The 23,360-nt window shown below is 38.5% G+C and overlaps 8 protein-coding genes across 8 annotated transcripts; 4 read left to right on the forward strand and 4 right to left on the reverse strand.

The window, feature by feature from the left end:
- Window positions 1–169: 169 nt before the first annotated feature.
- RHIMIDRAFT_245273 (uncharacterized protein) lies at window positions 170–890 on the reverse strand (the record flags this gene model as incomplete). The annotated part of the gene is made up of 3 exons (XM_023610172.1): window positions 170–401; window positions 458–758; window positions 818–890. The coding sequence occupies 3 exons, from the start codon at window positions 888–890 to the stop codon at window positions 170–172; spliced, it is 606 nt and encodes a 201-aa protein (XP_023464514.1).
- A 1,125-nt stretch (window positions 891–2,015) lies between these two features.
- RHIMIDRAFT_205184 (HMG-box) lies at window positions 2,016–2,429 on the reverse strand (the record flags this gene model as incomplete). Its single annotated transcript, XM_023606808.1, has 2 exons — window positions 2,016–2,130; window positions 2,182–2,429. The coding sequence occupies 2 exons, from the start codon at window positions 2,427–2,429 to the stop codon at window positions 2,016–2,018; spliced, it is 363 nt and encodes a 120-aa protein (XP_023464515.1).
- A 353-nt stretch (window positions 2,430–2,782) lies between these two features.
- RHIMIDRAFT_298901 (60S ribosomal protein L35) lies at window positions 2,783–3,527 on the reverse strand (the record flags this gene model as incomplete). Its single annotated transcript, XM_023614310.1, has 3 exons — window positions 3,224–3,527; window positions 3,065–3,192; window positions 2,783–3,014 (listed from the first exon to the last, which is right to left on the reverse strand). The coding sequence occupies exons 1-3, from the start codon at window positions 3,305–3,307 to the stop codon at window positions 2,783–2,785; spliced, it is 444 nt and encodes a 147-aa protein (XP_023464516.1). The 5' UTR covers window positions 3,308–3,527.
- RHIMIDRAFT_239625 (ribosomal protein L37a) lies at window positions 3,485–4,167 on the forward strand (the record flags this gene model as incomplete). Its single annotated transcript, XM_023609207.1, has 3 exons — window positions 3,485–3,520; window positions 3,845–4,056; window positions 4,104–4,167. 3 exons carry the CDS (start codon window positions 3,485–3,487, stop codon window positions 4,165–4,167), a joined length of 312 nt encoding a protein of 103 aa, XP_023464517.1.
- A 483-nt stretch (window positions 4,168–4,650) lies between these two features.
- On the reverse strand, window positions 4,651–4,911 carry RHIMIDRAFT_193231 (ankyrin; the record flags this gene model as incomplete). Its single annotated transcript, XM_023605991.1, has 1 exon — window positions 4,651–4,911. A coding segment is annotated over one exon (261 nt), but the record flags the coding sequence as incomplete, so codon positions are not given.
- A 3,514-nt stretch (window positions 4,912–8,425) lies between these two features.
- On the forward strand, window positions 8,426–9,935 carry RHIMIDRAFT_259940 (uncharacterized protein). The gene has a single exon (XM_023611433.1). The coding sequence runs from the start codon at window positions 8,731–8,733 to the stop codon at window positions 9,709–9,711; it is 981 nt and encodes a 326-aa protein (XP_023464519.1). The 5' UTR covers window positions 8,426–8,730; the 3' UTR covers window positions 9,712–9,935.
- Window positions 9,936–11,334: 1,399 nt separating this feature from the next.
- RHIMIDRAFT_245278 (uncharacterized protein) lies at window positions 11,335–21,585 on the forward strand (the record flags this gene model as incomplete). The annotated part of the gene is made up of 15 exons (XM_023610173.1): window positions 11,335–11,431; window positions 11,486–11,563; window positions 11,613–11,725; window positions 11,779–12,096; window positions 12,146–12,235; window positions 12,296–12,514; window positions 12,568–12,880; window positions 12,938–13,053; window positions 13,112–13,228; window positions 13,277–13,878; window positions 13,937–17,114; window positions 17,173–17,289; window positions 17,351–17,761; window positions 17,822–20,950; window positions 21,010–21,585. The coding sequence occupies 15 exons, from the start codon at window positions 11,335–11,337 to the stop codon at window positions 21,583–21,585; spliced, it is 9,474 nt and encodes a 3,157-aa protein (XP_023464520.1).
- A 324-nt stretch (window positions 21,586–21,909) lies between these two features.
- On the forward strand, window positions 21,910–23,322 carry RHIMIDRAFT_245279 (TPR-like protein; the record flags this gene model as incomplete). Its single annotated transcript, XM_023610174.1, has 1 exon — window positions 21,910–23,322. A coding segment is annotated over one exon (1,413 nt), but the record flags the coding sequence as incomplete, so codon positions are not given.
- Between the last annotated feature and the right edge of the window lie 38 nt (window positions 23,323–23,360).

Genomic DNA, 23,360 nt, shown 5'->3' on the forward strand with positions numbered 1-23,360 from the left:
AAGGGAAGAAAGAAAAGAAAAGAAAAAAAGAGTAGCTTGACAGTTTGATCAAAATTTTTGTTCTCTCCCCTTCAGTTTTTTAACAAATCATAAACAAGCATGAAATTATTTTCTTCTAGTACTTTCTACACACAATAAATTAAAGTGCCGCAATGTGAACCGCTTTGTTTTATTTATCAACGTAATCTACTTCTTCAGTAACATCCTTTGAAAACCATACTGTGCCATTTGTTCTATTTCCTTTAAATTCTTCAAACAGGTTTTCTTTAAATGTTTCTCTAATAAAGCATTCAATAACATTTGGTATGATCAAACTATAATCTCTCCAGAAGCTAGCACCCTTGGAGTCACCATATCTTCCAACACTGTGAATGGTAAACTCAGGAAGGGAATGGGTGTGACTGTAACATTACGCAGTCAATAATTTTCACAAAAAACAGTTCAATACCTTGGTTACCTAAACAATTGCCCTAGTCCGTATTTATGCTTTTCAATCAGATCCTGAACAGTTTTATCCTTCACAACTAGAAATGACTCTGCTTTATATACATATTGATTAGCAAAGAACATGTGCATCTCGCGATCATATTGAGCAAAAGGCGATGACATGACCATATCATTTTTTATGATCTCTGCTTGACTTGGTTCATTGTAGTATGCTGACAACAGCCTCTGGAGATTACCATTAGATTGAAGAATCATTCTTTCCATAGGTGAAAATGCATCAGGTAGTCTCAAAAAGACGTTTTTTGAAGTTACTATATTAAGTTGTATTAATGCAAGGTTAACCTATTTTTCGCACGACTGTATTTCATACTTTCTTCTGTAAATTGAAATGGTATCCTTTTGAAATGTTCTGTTCCTTTTGGCATACGTATGCTTCCTGGCATTTTATGTTTTGATGTAAAATGTTATGATAACAAAAGGGAGCGTTTATATATGGTTCAAAAAGAAAAAGAAAAGGGCGCCCCTCTCTCTTTCTATCGTCTCTTTTATTTTAATTGGTTAAAATTTGTTTTCAATAGATAAAAAAAAAAACTTAAGGGACTGAAGGATACAAACAAAATGCAATTTATGCTGTCATACCTGTTTGTTCTCACAGCTCCCAAATTGAGGAGAGTTAAAGATGATCAACAGGTTAACGTATCAGTTGCTATAGCAATTAGTTGTGACAAGCGTAAGGACAGACGATAAAAGACATTCACATCTATAATTTAAAGTAAGATCCTTTTGATGATAACAAGCATGATGTTCAGTCAAACGTTAGGCTTGGATCATGCATATCAAATAAACATTATGCCCGTTGTTCAAAAGCACGCCCCATTAGTTGGCATGGTTTATCTATCCGAAGGAAAAAGGACAAAGGAGAATGTAGAAAGACATAAATAGAACAACAACAAAGGCTCATTAGATATATATATATATAAAAAGCTCATGTCTAGTTTATTAGTCATTTGATAAGAAACAAGCATGTGAACAACAGCAACAACTATAATAATAATAATAGACAGCATAAATTAATAAAATATTCTGTTGTTATGCCAGTGGTCGCCTGGATGCAACAGATAGGGCGAGATAACCGATGTTGTAGGCAGACTGGTATAGACATTTTCTGGCGTAAGTAAGGTTTGACTGGTAGGCGTTACATCACATACGGTATAAGACGGCATAACCATAGGCATAATCGGATCATAACAATATGGATAGGTAATATGAGCGGCAGGAGACGAATTACTGAACATTACAAAGTCTTGATACAGGTATTCATTTCCTATATGTCTTTCGTCTTGATTATATGTGTGCATCTGCATCACATGCATTTGATTGTACATAGGGTCTTCTGCATAACCAATAGCATTGTTGTCATAGCCACTCGTCTGATATATACAGGGATAATGACCAAGTTTCAGGTCATCTTCTTCAAAAAAAGTTGCTGGGGTCTTGAGGGTACTATCAGCAGGAGATATATCAAAACTTGAGACACTTGTGGTCCTTTCTATATCATCTTCTTTAAATTACCTTTCTTGTTTATCTTGACTTTCTTCCTCAGCTACAGCAATCTTTCTTTCTGGCCTCTTATTGCCACTTGGGCTTTTTCTCTTCTTGGGGTTAAATTTATAATCAGGGTACCTAAGGTAGAACATAAGTTTTTTGCATGTTTTGCTAAAAAAGGAGACTTACATCTTTGTATGTTCACCCTTGGCTACCTCTGCCTTGTTTCGAAAGACTTGCTTTTCTTCATCTGATGCTTCATGCCACCACTTGGCAACCACTTTAGAGATTTCACGATGATTAGCCAAAGGACAGTGTTTCCTGATGACCGCTTGCATTTCTGTACGATACGATAAGAAGCTATTCATAGGACGAGGTATATGATTGGGATCTCTTTTGCGAATTCGAGGACGACGAACTCTTCCGACTGGATTCATCATGGTTTTCTTTTGCAACTTGATCAGGTCTTGTTTTTGTGATTCATTAATGTCATGGTCTTGTGCAAGTTGGGACATTTTGATTATGAAGGAGTGTGTGGGGTGAAAGAATGTAAAGTGTACTATTAGAGGGAAGAGAAATAGCCAAGAGTGGGTGTATATATACACAATATTGGTTTCATTATTCGTCTTTAAAAAGTAGTTCTCCATTTAAAACAAAAACACTACTCTCATAAACAATGAATTAACGCACACTCTCTCATATTGACTCTTTATATAATAAAAACAAATAATTATGTTGGGGGTGCTATGATGCTCTCTTTTTTTTAGGGTCCTTTATTATCATCAACAATTTAAGCCTTGACAGCATACTTGCGAAGAGGGAAGTGAGCCAACTTCTTTTGTTGACGAACAGTCTTTAAGGACTTTTCATAAGGAGTCAAGGCTCTACGCATAGCACGGGTCTTCTTGACACGGAGATCCAAAGGAACGTACTTCTTCTTTTGATAGAAGAGACGGAGTTGTTCACGTTGAGTTTGGTTGATGACAGTCAAGACACGAGCAACGTTCTTGCGAGCTTCACCACTTAAAAATGGGTCAGTTACAGCGACATCATATCTATACACTACACTTACAGTTCTTGGGCTCTACCACCGGCGACCTTTTGAACACGGAGGTTGGCAAGGGCTTGCTTTTGTTCGTCAAGGACCTTGAGAAGCTCAGCCTTGTTCTTGTTACGGAGTTCGTGTGCTTTAATGGCAGCCTAGTGAAATGAATTGTCAATAAGCATATACTTTTTTCCTTTTCTTTAAAGTAGATTGTTGTCTTGTATGTCTTTTTTCACAATCAGCATAAACAATAATAAAATGTCGTAACATTACTGAATTCCATGTTTAAGCATGTGTTGACATTTAATTCTCTCCCTCTCTCTCTCATTGTCTCTGTTTCTCTGTCTGTCTTTAATTGTTCATATTGATCCATAAACTTCCATGTCGAAATTTGTTTATAACTGATCGATCAAAAGACATCAAGACAAACGCCTTCTTGTAGATGAAATGATGATGGATGATGTATTTACCATTTCTATGGATGTATGCTTCAAGAGTATAAGAGGGGGGTTTCTTGATTCGCTTTGCTGTATACTTGTTTTGCTTCATTTCCAAAAAAAAAATCCCACTCTTTTGGGTTCCGAGCCGGACAAAGCTGTATATTGTTTCACTTGGGTCCAGACTTGAATGAGGAGGGGGGGGGGAATAAACAGCAGTAGAGAGAGAGATAACTGAAGGGTGAAGGAGAGTAATGAAATCAATCGTGAGCACAGATGTTGAATAAAATTTCCTCTTTCATTCTTTAACGAAATGGTAACATCTCTTCTCATCCATCCATCGTCCATCTGACACCATACACCCATGTAGGCCAAACGCACAAAGAAGGTCGGAATCACTGGTAAATACGGTACTCGTTATGGTGCCTCCCTTAGAAAGACCGTCAAGAAGATGGAAATCACTCAACACTCCAAGTACACTTGTACTTTCTGTGGTAAGGACGCTGTCAAGCGTACTGCTGTTGGTATCTGGAAGTGCAAGGGCTGTAAGAAGGTCTTGGCTGGTGGTGCTTACACCGTCTCGTAAGTTGTACTGAATCTTTGAAATGTCATTTTTAACTTTATATTAGCACTACTGCTGCTGCCACCGTTCGTTCTACCGTTCGTCGTCTTCGTGAACTCGCTGAAATCTAGTTAGATTCAAACAAAATAATAATAAACGTTTGCTTTTATTAAAAAAAAATCAACATACAATTCACACATTCACGCATGTACACACTCTCTCACTCACTTATACTTATTCACTCACGCACACACTTATATGCACACGGACACAGCGAGAAAGAGTAGAGAGGATTAGCTTTCGTCGTCATCACTAAATGTATTTACAAGAGATTCAAACGTGATATCTTCGCTTTCTTTTGTTGGCTCTTTTGCTTCAGCTAGTTTCTCTTTTAAGAGCTTTGCTGTCAACTGATGCCCCACACGCGCAGCCTTATCAGCAGCCACCTGAATAAAGTAATTGGATGTATTTTGAGATAAAACCAGTTTACAGATTTCAGTGTATCCATGACTTGCTGCATATAATAGCGATAGATTGGCATGGTTGGGATAACACGGATCTGCCTTTGCTTGCTCCACCAGATACTGAACTAGGTCAATTTTTCGCTGTTGAACGGCCAAGTACAGCGGTGTTTCTTCAATATCATTGACTACATTGACTTGACAGCCGTGTTCAACGAGCTTCTTGACCACGTCTAATCGATTCCATGTGATGGCATAGTGGAGTACAGTGGCAAATCGTGTCCTGCCGTTCACATTGGCTCCACCATCAATCAACGCAATAGCTACATCTGAGTGTCCAAAACTGATGGCTAAAGCTAACGGTGAGAGACCACGTTGGTTGTGTGCATCAATAGGCACATGTTTGCTAATAAATAATGGAACTGCTTTTGTCACATCATTACTAGCGGCATGATGAAGCAGGGAATTGCCTTGCTCATCCACTACAGAGACATCAGCATCGTGTTCTAGTAAAAGTTGTATACACTCTTCTGATCCTGAAAAGACAGCGTTGGTAAGCGGTGTATGTCCAAGAGAATCTTTAGCATTCACAAGAGATCCATTTTCAATCAGTAATTCAGCTGAATCCAAATGCCCCTTGGCACATGCTGCGTGTAATGCGAGTTCATTATGTGGACCATTCACTTTATTGACATCAACTTGTTGTAGCAGTAACATACATAGCGCTTCTGTACTCTTGTTGTGGGCTGCAAGGTAAAGCAAGGTGTAGCCATCTGGATTGGCAGCATTAGCATCACCATTTGATTTGATGTATTGATATAATGCCTTGATATCCAATGTGTCTAGAGTAATCGCATCCCAAATGTTGGTAATTCTAGGCCTTGTATTTGATATAGTGGAAACCTCGGAAGCTAATCGTTTTGTTCCAATAGAGTTGGCCATATTGCTATGGTCTGTAAAAGGGGACAAAGTTGGAAAAGCCATAGCGGAGTTCCTGGGAAGCTGCTTGGTTTGCTTGGCTCAAAATAGACTGCACACACAATCGTTTTTGTCATTGATTGATATATTTCTTTCTTTCTTTTCAATATTTTTGTTAATTGCTTATGGTTTATTGTCTTTGAAAATAAATTAGCTTGTATATTTTCACTAGGCGTATTATTTTCTAAAAAAAAAGGAATAATGAATCAAAGTATTTCCATAAATATCTAAAAGACAAAAGCAAACACGCAAAAAAGATATCTCTATACAAAGTCATGTCGTTGCTTTGTATAAACCTCATGTTTAGCAATCCTTATGATATTACATAAGCAGCATCAATGTAAGACAATATGCCAAGTTACACTAAACGTAACATGGATTTCATTTGTCCATTGAACCGTATTTTTAAGTCATCCCTTCTCTTTCACTTATCCTTGGTTATTATAATCTTGTTTATCAGCCTGAGTAGATCGATCTTTAGTCATATAATTTGATACGCCTGAACGGAGAATGAAAATTCTCAAAATCTCCTTTTTGGACTTTGAACAAGGTAGAGATTGTCGTATAATGAAAAGCTGTTCAACCACATTTAATATACTTTTAAAGAGCATCTGATTTATCTACAAAAGTCCTTTTTTTTCTTTACAAAAAATCTAGAAAATGTTTCCTTTTGCCTTGTCATCTTTGTTTAAAAAAACAAGACATATGTTTGAAAAAGAAGCTTGTATAGTATCATTCGCGTTCGAATGCGATATTCCACAAAGTTACAAGTTGATAATCAATTTATTCATTAGTAAGGCCAACATGTACTACCATGAAAGCTTTTTTGATATAAAAAAAGAGGGAAGCAAGTGAATAAATGTATAGAAAAGTTTATTTATTCATTTTTTTATCTTGTAAATCTATACTAACTTTGCAAACCTACATAGGCTCTTCTATTCGCTTTTGCTTCAGGGCATTTTTTGGCAAAAAAAAAAAAAAAGAAATGCTATGGAAACTTGAGGTTATTATCAAAGTATTAAATAAAGTAGACACTGTCAAGTTTAGTTTTGTGAACCAATGCACGGACGTAAACCAAGCAAATATTTGGTCTCCTTTTCTAAGCTCATGTTTATTCATAAAACTGTGAATTTACCTTTTTGAATGACTCTTTTTTATTGTTTAATGTAGACAGATGAGAACTGGTTTCTTGTGTTTCGAATAGGTAAGAAAAAGAAGTATATGATTCCAGGCCACTATCTTGGTTTAATCATTGTTTACTTGCTACTATAAATTTTTATAAAAGCCTTATTAATCCAAAAAAAAGAAAAGCATATATACATATTAGGTATATACTTGTTCTACGAGATTATTGATGTTTGTTTATTCTTTTTATATACACGAGCTGCATAATAAAGCAGGTACTCTTCTTTTTTTTGTTTGTTTGTTTTTATGAGTATATCTTCGGCCATATGTCCTATTATGGTACCACATACCCCATTATTAAAAAAACAATCTCGTAAGACCCAAGCAAAAAATATTAACCTTAAATTAGTTTAGCTACTTGTGACTTTATAATCTTTAACTTGCTCATGATTATTAGAAGGGTTTATTTTTGATAACGTACGATATTTTGATAGAAAGCAAGGGACTCTAAGGATAAGAGGAGAACGATAGGATATTTTCTAAAGGATCTGCAGAAAATACACGTGAAATGATGATATAAGGTAAACAATCATATTAAGACATGGCTGTATCATTAACAACCATAATCAGGAGTATATATTGCCGAACTGTTGATAGGAGATGATTTGTCCGTAAACTCCATAAATACAATCACTTTTAAAGTAAGACGATGTAGAGTGTTAATTACAAGCACGTTATGCAATAAGGAGCAGTACGAGTTAATTAAAGCAAGAGCTTACCATGCTTATATTTCCTATCCTTTATTTGCACACGCTGCTATTGATTTCTCATGGCTTTCATGCGTTGCTTAATTGTAATGCGCAACCTAAGCATGTTTAGTAGTACATTATTGATAAGTTGTAGATGTTGATTTATGTTTACCTGGTGGATATATCAGATAATTATTGTGAAGAGTTTAAAGAGATAGTCTCTATCAACAAGCAATTGGCTTGAACGCTACCCCGACAATAAATTTCCCTCATACTTACTACCAGCTGAGCGTAATTCATTGATACTGTACGTTCTATGATCATTACCGTGAATCTTATAGAGTATCTACCAACATTAATTGTATTGCACCCACCTTGGCGCGCGAAAAAAAAGAGAAGGGACCTACTTAATCTCCATGGTAACAGACGCACCTGAAATAATATCCACGGGGAATAAGAAAATTACCTGCGTGATAATTAATCAAGGATAAACGTTCCTTTTTCTCCATCTACCTCATTTCTCTACCATTTTCTTTTTACGTACACAAACGTTACCTTTCACTGGATTATCAACTTTAGATTTTCTTCTAAATGGATTAAAGATCATGAGTCATGACAGAATATCAAAAAAAAGCAAAAGAATAAGAAAAAAGATGATAAACACACTATCGAAGCTTTGTTTGCTCTTTATGGAGTGTAACAGGACCCCGTGCTGCACACACACGTAACAGTGCTTACCAAAAGGGGCATCAAGTTACTTTGGAAAGACGTGGTGTAACACAACTTTATATGCGTGAGCAAAATGCTTGACTATAGGAAATGAAGATTAAAGTGAAAAGCGATAGTAGACAAATTTAAATTCTACCCAAATAACCGAGGGTAAAACCATGTGTAAATCTAAAGACATAAATAGTTTTTACTCATTATGACAGCATCAACGGGCATGAGTCTAAATCAGGTAATTTTAACAATACCATCAGAACGGAGCTATCCGGGTTGTTACCTAAAATTTGTCTTATAGTTTGTGCAACCTGCCAAGGCGCTGGCTGCAGGTTATAAAACTTTTTTCTTTTCTTTTTTTTTTTCTTTCCTTTATTATGACATCTGCAAACTATATTGCTTGGGGTACTTCATTTAGCCACAAGTTGAAATCTGTGTATTAATAAGTGTGGCGCCGACTTGAATTATAAATCACCATTTAAGGATTGTCAGGAAAAAGGGAGATTATAAAATACGTTACAGATATAACAAGCGCTTTTTCAGTCATTGTTATTTTTTTTTCTTTCTTTTTCTTCCCTTTTTTCATAACTTTACGATATATTATTGTATTATAAGCAGAGACTTGCTTGTCAATTGCTTCTAAAGTTACCTATTATGCTCAATGGAAGAAAGGTGTCCTAATCAACATAAAGACCAAAGACAAACATACGAATCACCTGTGACATCTTCTTCTGAATCCTCGCCTATGAATACCATGATTCATCCATTCAATTTACCAGCTGGCCATTGGCGGCATCCTTATTCGTCTAAACCATTTCCATTATATGACCAACATGATCTATACACCAAAGCTTATACCAGTTACCCACAGTCTTATCACTATGGAGAGTCGTTCTATTCAGGATATCATACAGCCAACCACTCTCCCTGGGCTGAGACGGCCGAACCTTCATCGTCAACATCATATTTCGACAGAAACGCTTCTAGCTACTCGTCTGCAGAAATCTACCCCTCAACTCAGGCGCAGCGCGTCTCTTCTATTTATCCTGATATAGTGTCTGGGGTGAACAATGAAAATCGATCACAGCCCACTCATCAGGTCACAAGTAAACAACAAGGGCCAAGCGATACAAAGGGTAACAGCGTTCAGGGACACAAAATACCAGAAGTGGAGCAGCTACAGGAAGAGATTTCGTTTTTAAGTGATGAGATTACAATTGTACTGATCGTGCTTGACTCTTTACGAAACGCATTCTTAGCCGATAACGCGTTCACAGCAACTCCTTCATCGCTCGCCCGAGACAATCGACCGATGCTCAAGACCCTTAACTTTACCAAAAACGATAGAGCTAGCTTAAAGCAAACCACTTATATCACGGACAACGATAACAACATAAAAGGAAATGCGCTAGACATAGTCGATAATCCCGAAGTCGAAAAGGAGATCAGGATCGCCTATGATGACCTTGTGATGCAAGTAAAGCAATTGGAAAGAAAGATCGATACATTGGAAAAGAAGAGTAGGGTGATGATGACCGAAAACAGGAAAAGAAGACTCGGTACATCACATGCGGACACATATGTAAGTCAAAGGCAACATCCATCATCAAGTAAAGCAAAAAAAAAGCAAAAAAGATCATAGATACTTCATCACCAACTCCATGGAAATATACATCAAGCCCATATGCTCACTTTATGCACACCTCCTTAGTTTCTATAGTTTCTATATGTTTATGTAATATCTGTATATGATTAATAATTGTATATGAAAATAAAAAGTCTGATTTCCTCATTTGGTAATTCTATCTTCGGTCCTTTTCGCGCAATAATATAGTAGAATTACTAGAGTTATATGAAATGAAGGGGGAATTGAGGAACAGTAAGGGGAATGTGAGGAGAGAGAGGGCATAAAGGAACATGTCTGTTGAATGCAAAATGACGAGCACCTTCTATTTTCGGAACACTGTCCGGGGGGGGGTGTAACTGACCATGTTTTCGTGCTCCTTAAATCTCCTCCCCCAACACTGTCAATTCATGCTCCTTATGAGAGTATGGATGAAATAACCATGAAACTCGATTTCAAGTAGATTCAGCTATGGTACTTGTAAAAGAAGGCAAAGAGATTACTATGGTGAATAAAATACGTATCACTCCCAGATATAAAATATTAAGGTTCATTTTTACACACACACACGAGGAAAGGAGTCCTTGTTTATTGATTAGATTTTTTTTTTTATTACCTCAAAAGAAGGCGCACCATCGTCACATGATATGTAACTTTATGCAGGTATGCTTACTGCTTATCAACCTTATTTACATATGCACTAGTGGCCGCATGTAGAATGTAATCTCCTTAAAATTGCACATTTTACTTTTGGACCAGTCTGTTGATTGGCTTTGGTATGCTTGCTGTCCTCATTTATTGCATTTTTGTTACAACTGGGGCTGCTTCAAACAATTTTAAACCTGGGCAGATGTCTACAGAAAAGATATTACCTGTGCAAGATCATACTTGGAAGTATCAATCGTATACAGCTATTGTCGTTAGATGGCAGTCAGACTATAAATTGGCAGAGCAGTAAAGATGAACTGTACCCAACTCAACCACGTCAACAATGTTAAACTTTTTCAATTTATCCGAACGAATCTATAGCTTTGATACATGAGAAAGAGGGAGATAGGGCAAGTACTGTGGATGCTGCAAGAGTGTGTTACTAAGATTATGCAACTTTAATAAAAGAGGTTAGTCCACATTTGTTTAATCTACAGTTTCCTCATTTCATCTTTTTCTTACCAATTAAGGATTAGTGATCTATGCATGTATTTTAAATGAAAATTGTAGTACAAAGCAGTGGGCGTTTGATGTCGTCGTTGCTTTGGCAGGGTAACAGTGGGGTCCTCTTGGACGCGTAGTGCGTTACTACTACTGAGTTTCAATTTCATTTTCTGCTGATTTCCATTTTTAATCATCGTATTACCAAGACGCACAGTGGCTGGTAGAGTCTATAATGGGAAATTAAAGCCCATAATCAGGTAAGAACTAGAGCTTCTCCTTTTGGGTAACCATAGTAACTTGAAACACTCATAAAAAAGTATGCAACTCAAGATGAAATCAAAAGGATTCTCTCTCTTTTTTATTCTGTACTACTTGCTTCTTTTGTTAAAGCTCAAGGGTGGATTGGCCTAAAAAATAACTTGCATTATGTCATAATTTACTTTCGCATAAAACTATACAATTTCTGGCTTTTTCTTTTTCTTATAAAATATGCTCGAATCCGTTGTCTCAACACTCTTGAACAGAGTATTGGGTGCTTACGTTTCTAACCTAAACTATAACCAATTAAAGATTGGTATATGGTCAGGTATAATAGGGAAGCGTTTAAAACAAAGATCTGTTGTCTGAACGATCCTTATAGGAGAGGTTAAACTACGCGATCTCAAGCTCAGACGTGATGCACTAGACAAATTGAATTTGCCAATCGACGTTTTAGAAGGTAGACATTAGCCATAGTGTGTAGTAGTTTATTCACTTTTACGACAAAGGTTACCTTGGTGAGCTCACGTTAACAATTCCTTGGAATAATCTAAGAGGAAAGGCAGTGCTTATTGACATCAAGGATGTATATGTCTTGGCAGTGCCTCGAAATGAGTCAAGCGTAATGAGAGTTTACAAACAACAAACATAAGAAAACTGATTGCTTTTATATAGATGACAACAGAAGAACTTGCGGAAAGAGAACATGAAGCAAAAATGAGAAAACTAGAAAATGCAGAACTCATGATGCAACATATTGAGGACGACGCTATTGAGAGTGCCAAGAATGATACGTTTGCAAATCAACTTATTACCAGAATTTTAAACAATCTTCAGTTTTCTATCAAGAATATCCATATTCGTTATGAGGACAATGTGTCAACTCAGCATCGATTTGCAGCCGGGATCACGCTGAATGAACTGTCGGCTATTACCACCGATGAGAACTGGACACCCAATACGATAGGTGAAGCTGTGAATACGATATTCAAGGTAATTGATATGCTTAAATTAATTCGTCATCTGATATGGTCATGTATAGCTTGCAACACTAGAATCGCTCTCTATCTATTGGGATACAAATATCGATTCTATAGCAGATGATACTGAGCATGAATCCTTTAAGGCACTCGTAAGTACCTTTTTTTTCTTTTCTTTTTTTTTTTGAAATACTGATCTATCGCTTTGATAGATTGCAACAAAGGAAAATGTACCAAAAGAACATCAATACGTGCTCAAGCCCGTTTCGGGAACAGGAAGAGTCAAATTCAACAAACAGTTTGGCAGCGGTGTTCCCAAGTTTGAAGCGTCTCTACTTTTCGATGAACTATCCTTTACGGTTGATAACGAGCAGTATCGTGACACCATTCTCATGATCGATTTGTTTCATTCTTACCTAAAAAAGCAAAAGGTAACCTATTTTTTATTTGGGTTATGGCTAGTTTACTGATCAATTTACGAGAGCAGTACAAGGATCTTCGTCCACCTTCTGATATGACACCCAAGACGCATCCATTGGAATATTTTAGATTTGCAGGCAATGCTGTTCTTTCAGAGATACACGAAAGAAACGAACGGTGGACTTGGAAACGACTTAAAAAAAGACGTGATGATCGTATAGCGTATATCAATTGCTATGTGAATCATAAGCTTGATAGAGCCACGCCTGATGAGTTGGAACAATTAGAGAATCTTGAACGTGAATTGAGCTTTGAAGATCTTCGATTTTACAGAAGTTTAGCGAAACCTAAGCTTAGAAGAGAAAAAGCACGACTTGGTAAAAGAGGACGAGACGAAGCAAGGATGAGGTTCTAAAATTTTTATTGGATGATAGCTGCTATTGAAAAGAAACGTAAAAAAGAAGAAGCGGAAAGAAAGGCGAGTCAAGGCTGGAGTATTAGTAGCTGGTGGTCTGGAAGTAGTAGTGCTACTGGAAAAGGACAACCTAGTGTAAGCTGTGCATAAAATAAGCTCAGAACAAGAGGGGCTAATATGCATTATAATACAGGGAGAGGCTGATGATGACTTGGTCATAACAGAAGAGCAAAAGCAAGAGTTTTATGACGTTATCGATTATGATGCAGATAAAGCAGCGATTGCAGCTTCAGTAGACTTACCAAAAGATGTAAGTTGTCCTTTAAGACTGATAATCATTGGCTAAATAAAATGATAGACAATGCTGCTCTCACTAAACATCGTGCTCAACCAAGGCTCATTTAACGTTCGCAAGAATCCACATGAACAACCTATTGATCTACTCTCACTTGTTTTTGATAACTTTGTGTTAGGGTTTACAAAATACGTCGAATCATTTACTGCGACAGCTGCCTTGGGCGATATGAACCTATATGACAAGCAGCGACCAGAATCGCCTTATTATAAGCTAATGGGGGCTAAAGATAAGGATACTAGCCATAGGAAATCAGTTACTTTAGATAATCAGCTAAAAAATATAACCGGTGTCGTCAGAGATCCCTTTTTCACAGCGACCTTTGAATATAAGCCTTTGGACAACCGAGCAGATAATGCAGCGGCGCTTTATATGCGCAATATTGATATTGTTTATAATCCTGAAATAATTCGCGAGTTGATCGTATTCTTTACGCCACCAGAGACTAGTGCAGACAGTATTAATGCCTTGATCGAAGTAGCAGGTGATACATTTGAGGGCATCAAGAAACAGACAAGGGCTAGTTTGGAGTATGCACTAGAACAACATACTACGTTTGATCTAAAGGTTGACATGGATGCCCCGGTTATTATTATTCCAGAAAAGTACGTATTATCTATTTGAAGAGCGTAGCAGTGCACTCACATACAATTTGATATATAGCTGCACATCAACTTCATGTCGTGCTATCGTCATTGACGCGGGTCATATTAATGTTGAAAGCAACTTGTCTTCACCCGAAACGCGCACTCAAATGAAATCAAAATCAGGTCCCGAGATGTCAGCTGAAGACAACCTTCGATTCCGTAGTCTGATGTACGATCGATTTACGATTCAGTTAACAGAGACAAAAGTTCTCGTTGGTGATTCGCTTGATACCTGCCTTGTGCAAATACGTAATCCCCGTCCAGAATTGAGCTATCTTCATCTGATTGATCATATTGACATGACGTTCTTGCTCGAGCTCTGTATCATTCGTAAATCTGTTGACATGCCTCGATTTAAAGTATCTGGGCATTTACCTTTGCTCAAAGTCAACTTTTCTGATACAAAGTACAAGGCTCTTATGCAGTTACCTCAACTTATTGAAGCATCTGGTATACTAGGAGACAGAGCAAACAGTCCTATTGACGAGACATCAGTGAATAATCAAGTAGATCAGTACTTGTTTAGATTGATGAATATTCCTTTATGGAGTAACCCAGATGATGATATGCTACTAGAAAGCGATAGCGAGTCGAGTGATATCTATACAGACTCTGTAGCGGATACGGTGGATACCCAGACTACGAACGCGACATCTACTCACAGTGTAAAACCAAAGCAAGACGCAGTTAATATCGAAGAACGACTGTTTGAGTTAGACTTTAAAGTGGACCAGGTGCTTGCAAATATACTTGAAACTCAAAAGGTTGAAAAGACGCAAGAAACTCTGCTATGTGAAGTAGATTTGAAAAGCTTAAAATTAAATTATAGCATGCGACCTATGGACATGTCAGTTCATGTTTCACTCAAGTCGTTGGACGTTACTGATAAGATGAAGCATGGAAATGAATTCAAATACCTTGTTACCTCTGACCAAAGCATTCTTCAGTCAGGCCTTCCTGGTGAATCGGAACTAAAGGAGCTCGTGAATATTGAATACGTACAGTGTAGTAAGCAGAGTCCTGAGTATTTGACAAAGCACAAAGGAATTGACCAAACGATTCACGCCACTCTATCTACACTCAACTTTATTGTAACGCGTAGTTCTGTACTTACACTTCATAACTTTATCATGCATACTTTTGTGGACAATGAAGACATGAAGAATAGTAATCAACAGGTTACCAAATCACCCAACATAAGACGTACGTCATCTACGCCCTATCCAGCGATACCAAGCTTAAGCCAGTCAAATAAGGACAACAACAATGTGTATGTCAGATTACTTCTTGACAGTGTCAACTTTGTGTTGAACAATGATGGTCAACGTCTTGCTACTGGAGAATTGTCTTTGGGTGACCTCACAACCATCATTTCGGACGGCCAAGTTAACGTTGCTGCTAAATTTGCTAACTTCACTCTAACGGATGATGTGAGTCCTGCAAAAGCGCTTGGATCAAGGAATATGGCAAACCAGCTGTTGACTATTCAAGGCGAAGAATTGATTGACTTAAAGTACACGTCCTTTGTTAATGATGGCAGAAAAGATTATCCTGGTTACGATCATGCAGTGTATCTTCGCATGGGTTCTGCACAATTCAACTTTTTAGAAGCACCTGTTTATCAATTGATGCAGTTCTTGAGTAAATTTGCCGAAATGAAATCGACCTATGACATAGCTCGTCAAGCTGCCTTGGAATCAGCACAGCAGCTTAGCGAGGCAGCTACAAAAACCCACTTTGACATCGTGATAAAGACACCCGTCGTTCTGTTTCCCGAGTTCCACCAAGGCTCATCAGATCTCGTTGTCGCTCATTTAGGCGAAATTTGGGCCTCCAACACGTTTGTCAATGAGAATGGCCGCTCCATCAACTCTATAAAAGCGGGCCTCAGAGCAATCAGTCTTACATCCAAATTTTATTTCAGACGTTCTAATAATCAAATGCAACTGCAAACGTTACCCATTGTAGATGATATTGACGTTAATTTTGTCATACAAGTCTCACAGCAAGGGCAGCTTGACAGTTCAAGTGTGGACATTCAAGGCAGCATTAGCGATATTTCTATGAAAGTAACTGAGCGACAGTACATCTTCCTTATGGAAGCGATAAACATGCTTTCACGTATCTTTTCATCCCCAGAAGGGGGCAACAAACAGTCAACAAGCAGCTTAGCTAACACAGCCATGTCAGGAAACCTTAGCCAAAGATATGCTGAAGCTGTCAGCGAAAGCAGCGGTAACTATGCTTCTCCTGAAATCACAATGACAATTCATGCAAACATGATTAAATTGGAAGTCTATATGGGCGAAGGTGCTGATATACAATCACCCACCAGTTTAGCTTGTTTTGCTCTACACAACAGTAATGTGGATTTGCATATGGATAGTGACAGTAGCATAGATATCCTCGTCGTTGTACCCTCGCTTACTGTAGACGATACAAGACCCGGCATCAAAAGCGAATATAAAAATATTGTCCCAGTTATTGAAAATGGCAATCAATTTGAATTACAGTTGGACCTGAAGCCACCCACTCCTTCTCGCACAGGAGTCATGATGATGACTATCAGAGATTCTAAGGTTATTTTATCGCTTGATCACGTCTTTTCGTTATTGAACTTTTTCATGCTGCCTTTCAACGATAAAAATCAGTCATGGTCTGAACGGGAACGACCAGAAGACGGCGTACAGTCATCTAACATCGACCTATCTTATATCGTAAAAGTTTTGAACGCTGAATTTGTTTTGCTTGCTAATCCCGAGAAACTGGATTCAGAGGCAATCGTTCTGTCAACTGAAGAATTAATGGTCACTCAGCAAGCAAAGACGGCTCTTGTTGTAAAGCAAATGGGTATGTTCCTCTGTAGAATGGACATGCGTCAAAAGTCTACTCTGAGATTTATTCAACCGTTTGATGTGAATTTGTCAATGAACAGTAACCCAAGGAATGAAAAGGGGGGTTTACTGACAGATATTGTCATGAACATTGACCCTTTGATTATGCGAGTTTCTTATTGCGACGTCATGCTAATTACTGATATTGTCAATAATGCATTTGATCTTTACACTGCCAGCATGGGAGGTGATAAGCAAATGACAAAAACGGAATATGCACAGGGCCTGCTGTCGCCATCACTTGTGACCTCACAAAAGGATGCGGATAGTGTTAATGCAATTGCTCTTGCCCAAGAATCTGTAAGTGGTTTTATAAATAGTGTGTGATGTAACGCTCATAGAATATATGTATATATAGCTTCGTATCTCTTTTCAAGGCGCTCAAGTCATTTTAATTGAAGAATTACATGAGACACCTATGGTTATTATGTCCTTGAAGCCTTTCAATCTAGAAGTGTCCAACTGGTCAAAAGAGGTAATGTATTGATAATCAAACACCCCTGATGGATTGTCATTAACTTGTTTTTTTGGTTCAGCTTGCTGCTTCTGTCCAACTCTATGCACACATCAACTATTTCAACATCAAAAACTCCCACTGGGAACCATTAGTTGAACCATGGAACTTTAAGTTGGAGCTGTCTCGAAACCCAACTGTCGGAAATGATGTTACCCATGTGAAGATCATATCTAACAATACCCTTAATCTTAATATCACTCACACCTTCTTGGAAAGTGCAGTATCTATTGTCCAGATGTTAGATAAGCAGAGAGATACTGTCTATAGCGGCGAAAGAGGCACTGTTGCGCCATACGAGATACGTAACAGAACTGGTTACGATATCACTATCTGGAATTCTACAAATTCAAACGAGGGTCCTACACTTAAAGAACTGAAGGACGGTGAAAGCATACCATGGTGGTTTGAGGATTGGAGAAAGCGTCGTGAGGTAAGTGAAAACGCAGTAGCCGAGTTTTTTTTCTCCTTTATACTTAGAGCATATAAATAGACAACTGAGGTTACCAGTAATAGTTTGAATGTCCAAATTGATGGAGCTCAATGGAGGAGCCTTCGTGATATCCAGCTCGATACAGAGGGAGAACATATGCATGCACTCGAGCCAAGGCTTGATAATGTTCAGCATCATATTGTTTTTGATGTTAAACTCGCTAATAACATCAAGGTTGTGACCATTAGGTCCTCATTTGTAGTTGAAAATCGAACCCTGCTTCCTGTTGATCTCGTCAGTATCAATCCTGACGGAAAGACGAGTTCACATATTGTCAAGATTACTCCTAGTGAAGACTATGCTATCCCGATTGAGCAAGCTTACTCTCACAGATTCTGTATTAGACCAGACGAAGGCTTTGGCTACCATTGGGCACAGCGCGCTTTCCACTGGAGAGACTTTGCTACACCTATCAAGCCTCCAAATGCACTTTCTTGTCTTTCAGGAAATAGGGAAATGCCACCATTTATCTTTCATGTGGATGCTCGTTTGGATAAAAAGAACATTTTGTATGGTCAATACCCTGCCATGGCCATCAAGTTAAGCGCTCCTATTGAGATTGAAAATCTGTTGCCTTATGACTTCAATTTCCGTATTATTGACAAGACGTCTGGTCAAGACTTTAGCTCTTTTCTGCGCAAGGGTGGTGTGATGCCTATTCACGTCATAGAAAATGGCCATCTTGTGCTCTTAAGTATTGAAATTCCGGATACCGATTATCGTAAAAGTGATTATGCTATTATCAGCACAAAGAGAACGGATGATCTTGACGTGGATCGTTCCATTGAACTCGTTCACAAGAATGACAAGAACAACAAGCTACACATTCGTATCAACACCATGGATGTACCAGGATCAGGAGGCGCTAAAAGGTATAGCATATTTAGTCCTTACATCATCATGAACAAGACTTGGTTGCCCATTAGCTTCAAGGAGAAGCATACTTGGTCTGATGCATTTATGTCTAACAGTGATAATGTTGTGACATGCAAGCCGGGCCCTAAACCAGAGCCTTTTATGTTTTCATATCCCAACATGGACAACCGTAACAGAACGCTGATCAAAGTGGATAAATCAGATTGGAGTCAGCCATTAAGCTTTGAAGCGGTTGGAAGCGTGTATGATGTTGTGCTCCCAAATACAAATCGTTCTGAAGAGATTCACGTTGGTATTCATGTGCAGGAAGGACAAGGAAGATTTAAGCTGACCAAGACGATTACGATAACTCCACGCTTTGTGTTGAGTAACCAAATGAATCAAAACATCCGATACCGTGTGCCCGAGACTAAGGATGAATATACATTGGAAGCCGGGCAACGAATACCATTGTATAACATTCGCGTCCAGAATGAAAAGCAGTTAAGCATAAAGTTGGAAGGATTCAGCAATGCATGGTCAGCGCCTTTTAATATCCAAGACATAGGCGACGTTCACGTACGACTATCAAACGATTATGGTGAGCCAGATGTGCTCATTAGGGTATCAGTTTTGCTTCAAGATGCAACCATCTTTATTGTTTTAACCAAAGAGGAAAACTGGCCATATTTGCTTGTCAACAAGACAGATGAAGACATGATCTTTTACCAAGAAGACCCTGTCCTTTTAAGAGACGACTCTACTCCAGTACGTAATCTTAGAATCAAACGATACAGATTACCTGCTAAGCAAGCGGTTCCTTATTCATGGGACCTGCCTGCTTATAAAGACAAAAAGATGATTCTCTCAATCAATGGTCGCGAAAGAAGCATTAATCCACAAGAAATTGGCACATTGCCACCATTCCGTCATGCAACACGTAGTGGCAACCCATCCATCACTTCTATAGATATTAAGATTCAAGCTGGCCGTCGGGTTGTAGAGTTGACGCCTTATAGACAGAGTGAAAGCCAATTTAAGCCAGTGTCAGGCTCCCTATCACGCTCATCATCCATGTCATCGGTAGATAGTGCTGCTCGTGAAGGATTTGAAGTTGTGGATGTTGATATGAAAGTGAACGCAGTGTTCCAGCTTCAACTTAAGGAAGTTGGTATATCCTTGATTGATAGACAATTGCAGGAGCTTGCCTATATTACTTTTAGAGGCATTGACTTGAAACTCTCTGATTCCACCCTGTACCATTCACTTCGCTGGAACGTTGACTGGGTTCAAATAGACAATCAGATGCATGGCTCCGTCTTTCCCATACTGCTCTACCCCACCAACTCGACAAACAGTGGAGACCGAACCAAGAACAATAATAAGATACTTCCAACTGTTCAGCTGGCCCTAGACAGAGTCAAAGACAGCTCACATGGTGTCATGTACTTTAAGTACTTTTCTATCCTTCTACAAGAAATGAGCGTGGAATTAGACGAAACATTTGTTTATGCCATGTTAGACTTTACTAATGTCAGTCATCCGACTAATGAAGAGCCCAGAGACAATGATGATGTTGACACCTGGAATTATTCTGCGGATATTCCGGATGTTAGACCGGGTAATGATACAGCACAGATCTATTTTGAAGTATTCAGTATTCAGCCTATTCGGTTTAATCTTTCATTTTTACGAGTTTATCAAGACGATGCGAATCTCCCACAATCCCATGCTGCTATTGCTTATCTCGTGAATGCATTGACAATGACTATCGGAAACATCAACAGTGCGCCTCTAAGGTTCAATGCTTTGGCTATCGAAAATATGATGGCTAGTCCAGCCGATTTAGCCAACAAGATGTTTATACACTATAGCGATCAATTCATTTACCAGTTCCATCGTATCTTGGGTTCTGCTGATTTCCTGGGCAATCCAGTGGGTCTCTTCAATACTGTAAGCTCAGGTGTAGCTGAATTATTTTATGAGCCTTGGCAAGGCCTAATCATGAGCGATAGACCTCAGGATTTAGGGTATGGTATTGCCAAGGGGTTCAGTGGGTTTATTCGAAAAAGTGTCTTTGGTGTCTCTGACAGCTTCACAAAGTTTACTGGCAGCATTGGTAAGGGCCTAAGCGCCGCTACGATGGATAGAGAGTATCAGGATCGTCGAAGGATGAACATGTCTCGAAACCGACCTAAACACGCTTTGGTGGGTGTTACTCAGGGAGCCACATCCTTTGCCAGCAGTATTGCCAGTGGTTTTTCTGGTCTTGTGGTAAATATAAGTATAATATTTAAAAAGGTGGATAACTAACTATATATTCTTTTGTTTAGACACGACCTGTTGAAGGTGCGTCAAAGGAAGGTGTCGGAGGTTTCATCAAGGGCTTCGGAAAAGGTCTAGTTGGTGCAGTGACAAAACCAGCTGTTGGCGTTTTTGACTTTACAAGCAACATATCGGAAGGAATACGAAATACAGCAACCCCTAATGATACAAACATGATCGAACGTGCACGATATCCTCGTTATATTGGGCCTGATGGTATTCTTAAACCTTATTCATTACGTGAATCCATTGGTCAGCATTGGCTCAAGGATGTTGATGGAGGCAAATATATGCAGGATACTTACTTGGCTCATTGTCATGTACAAAACGATGAGCGAGTAGCCATGCTGACAAATAACCGTGTCATGCTTATTCGAACAAGAAGACTAGCAGTCGAATGGCAAGAACCGTTCTCTGATATTCAAACGTTCAAACGTGAACCTACGGGTATCATCATCTATCTTCGCGACCAAAGCCCTGAACGTTTCTTGATCATCTCAGACAAGCACAGTCGTGAAGATTTCTTTAAAAAGATCGAAGGTGCTGTGCACAAATATAATTTGACACGACGCTCTGCTGAATAGAGAGAACGAGACGTGATTTTGAAAATTGTAGTAGTAATAAACAAACCCTTTTCTTTTTCTTTGAAATAAATGGCAACAAAATGTCCTGCAGTAATCCATCAGTTCTTTCAACATTTCTCGACACTGCAGTTACGTAACTACAGTAGTCATAGTGTTGCCAGTTTACGTCGAGCTATATCTAAAGGAAACCTTAAGCAAGCGAGATCTGCTTATGAATCTCTTGATGCCAATGTTGATCACCATTTACTACGTAAACTTGTATTATTAGCGCGCAATGGCAAAACAAGGCAAGATCTCGACTTTTTACAGACGATCATTCAAGATATGCCTGTACGTTTCAATGTTACTCCTGTCCAATTCGAATATAATGCATTGATTCAAGCATATGGAATACATCATTCACCTGACAAAGCTCATCAACTACTTAATCAAATGAAAAGTATGGGAATAAGCCCAAACGTATATTCATATAATACCTTGCTTAAATGTTACAAGAAAAACAATGATTTTACCCAAGCAGAGCTATTATTAAAGGAAATGGAAAACAACCAACTGCAGCCGGATACAGTGACTTATAACACCTTGCTTCAGCTTTGGCTCCAATGCAGACGCCATGATAAGATATTTGAATTTTACAAAGCAAATAACAAGAATCAACATATTCGACCCGATGTATATACTCTTTCTATTGTATTAGAAGCCGCGATACAATCTAGACATACTGTCATTGGCGATCAAGTGTTTCAACAGCTTTTTGAAAGGGAGGATCTTGATACAGCAGCAATGAATGTCATGTTACGGTATAAAGCAGGCAGTCTGGACGATATGCTCACATTATACAATGATTTACAAAACCGATGTCGAGCAGATCGTATAACATTCAATATTCTACTAGATGCTAGTCTTAAACAAGGTAATCCGTCAGAGACAATGGCGATATTGTCCCAGATGAAAAGGGCAAAGATTGACCCTGACATTGTCACTTATGGAACATGGATGAACCATTATTTTCGAACGGGTGATTTAAAAAGTGCGCTTGATTTATTCGATGAAATGCAAAGGGCAGAGATTAAACCGACACCGCGTGTATTAAACAGTCTTGTGAATACTGCTTCTTCCAAAATGGCCTCATTGGACCATCTGGATCAGTTAATTAATTTGATTAGGCCATTTGAGGATAAACTAGATGTAAAGGCATATAACTCACTTATGGGCGGATTAGCTCGGCATGGAAGATCAGCACAGGTTCAAGGGATATACGATAAAGTGTTTAGAGACAACAATTTACAGCCGGATATTGCCACATTCACGCATCTGATACTTGCTTATATTAATGATGACTTATTAGAGGATGCTATGGAAATATATTACGCCTTACGAGAACACCATAAGAAATGCAGAGATAATCCAAAACGAAAAACTAAAGTCTTTGTTCAACTGGATGCTACATTTTATTCAATATTAATATCTTCCTTGTCTTCGTTCAAGGAAAACGAGAAAAGAGTGTCTCAAAGATTGGTAGCAGCTTTGAAATTGTTTAATGATATGCGACCACTACAAATCCAACCATCTACTCATATCTACACGGCAATGCTTCATGCATGTGGACAGAACAGAGATGAGTATGTGCTAGAGCATGTCTACCAACTTATCAAGGTTGATCTCTACTTGGACCCTGATATTGGGATGTACAATGCACTCATGGACGCCTATAATCGCATTGGTGATGGCAGGACCGTATTGGACATCTGGCAACAACTCGTGTCTTCTGCACC

Source organism: Rhizopus microsporus, assembly GCF_002708625.1.
Source record: "Rhizopus microsporus ATCC 52813 unplaced genomic scaffold scaffold_13, whole genome shotgun sequence".
Classification (NCBI taxonomy): Eukaryota; Fungi; Mucoromycota; class Mucoromycetes; order Mucorales; family Rhizopodaceae; genus Rhizopus; species Rhizopus microsporus.

Coding starts and splice junctions, on each gene's coding strand:
- RHIMIDRAFT_259940 (XM_023611433.1), top strand. CDS start 8,731: ATGGAAGAAAGGTGTCCTAATCAACATAAAGACCAAAGACAAACATAC.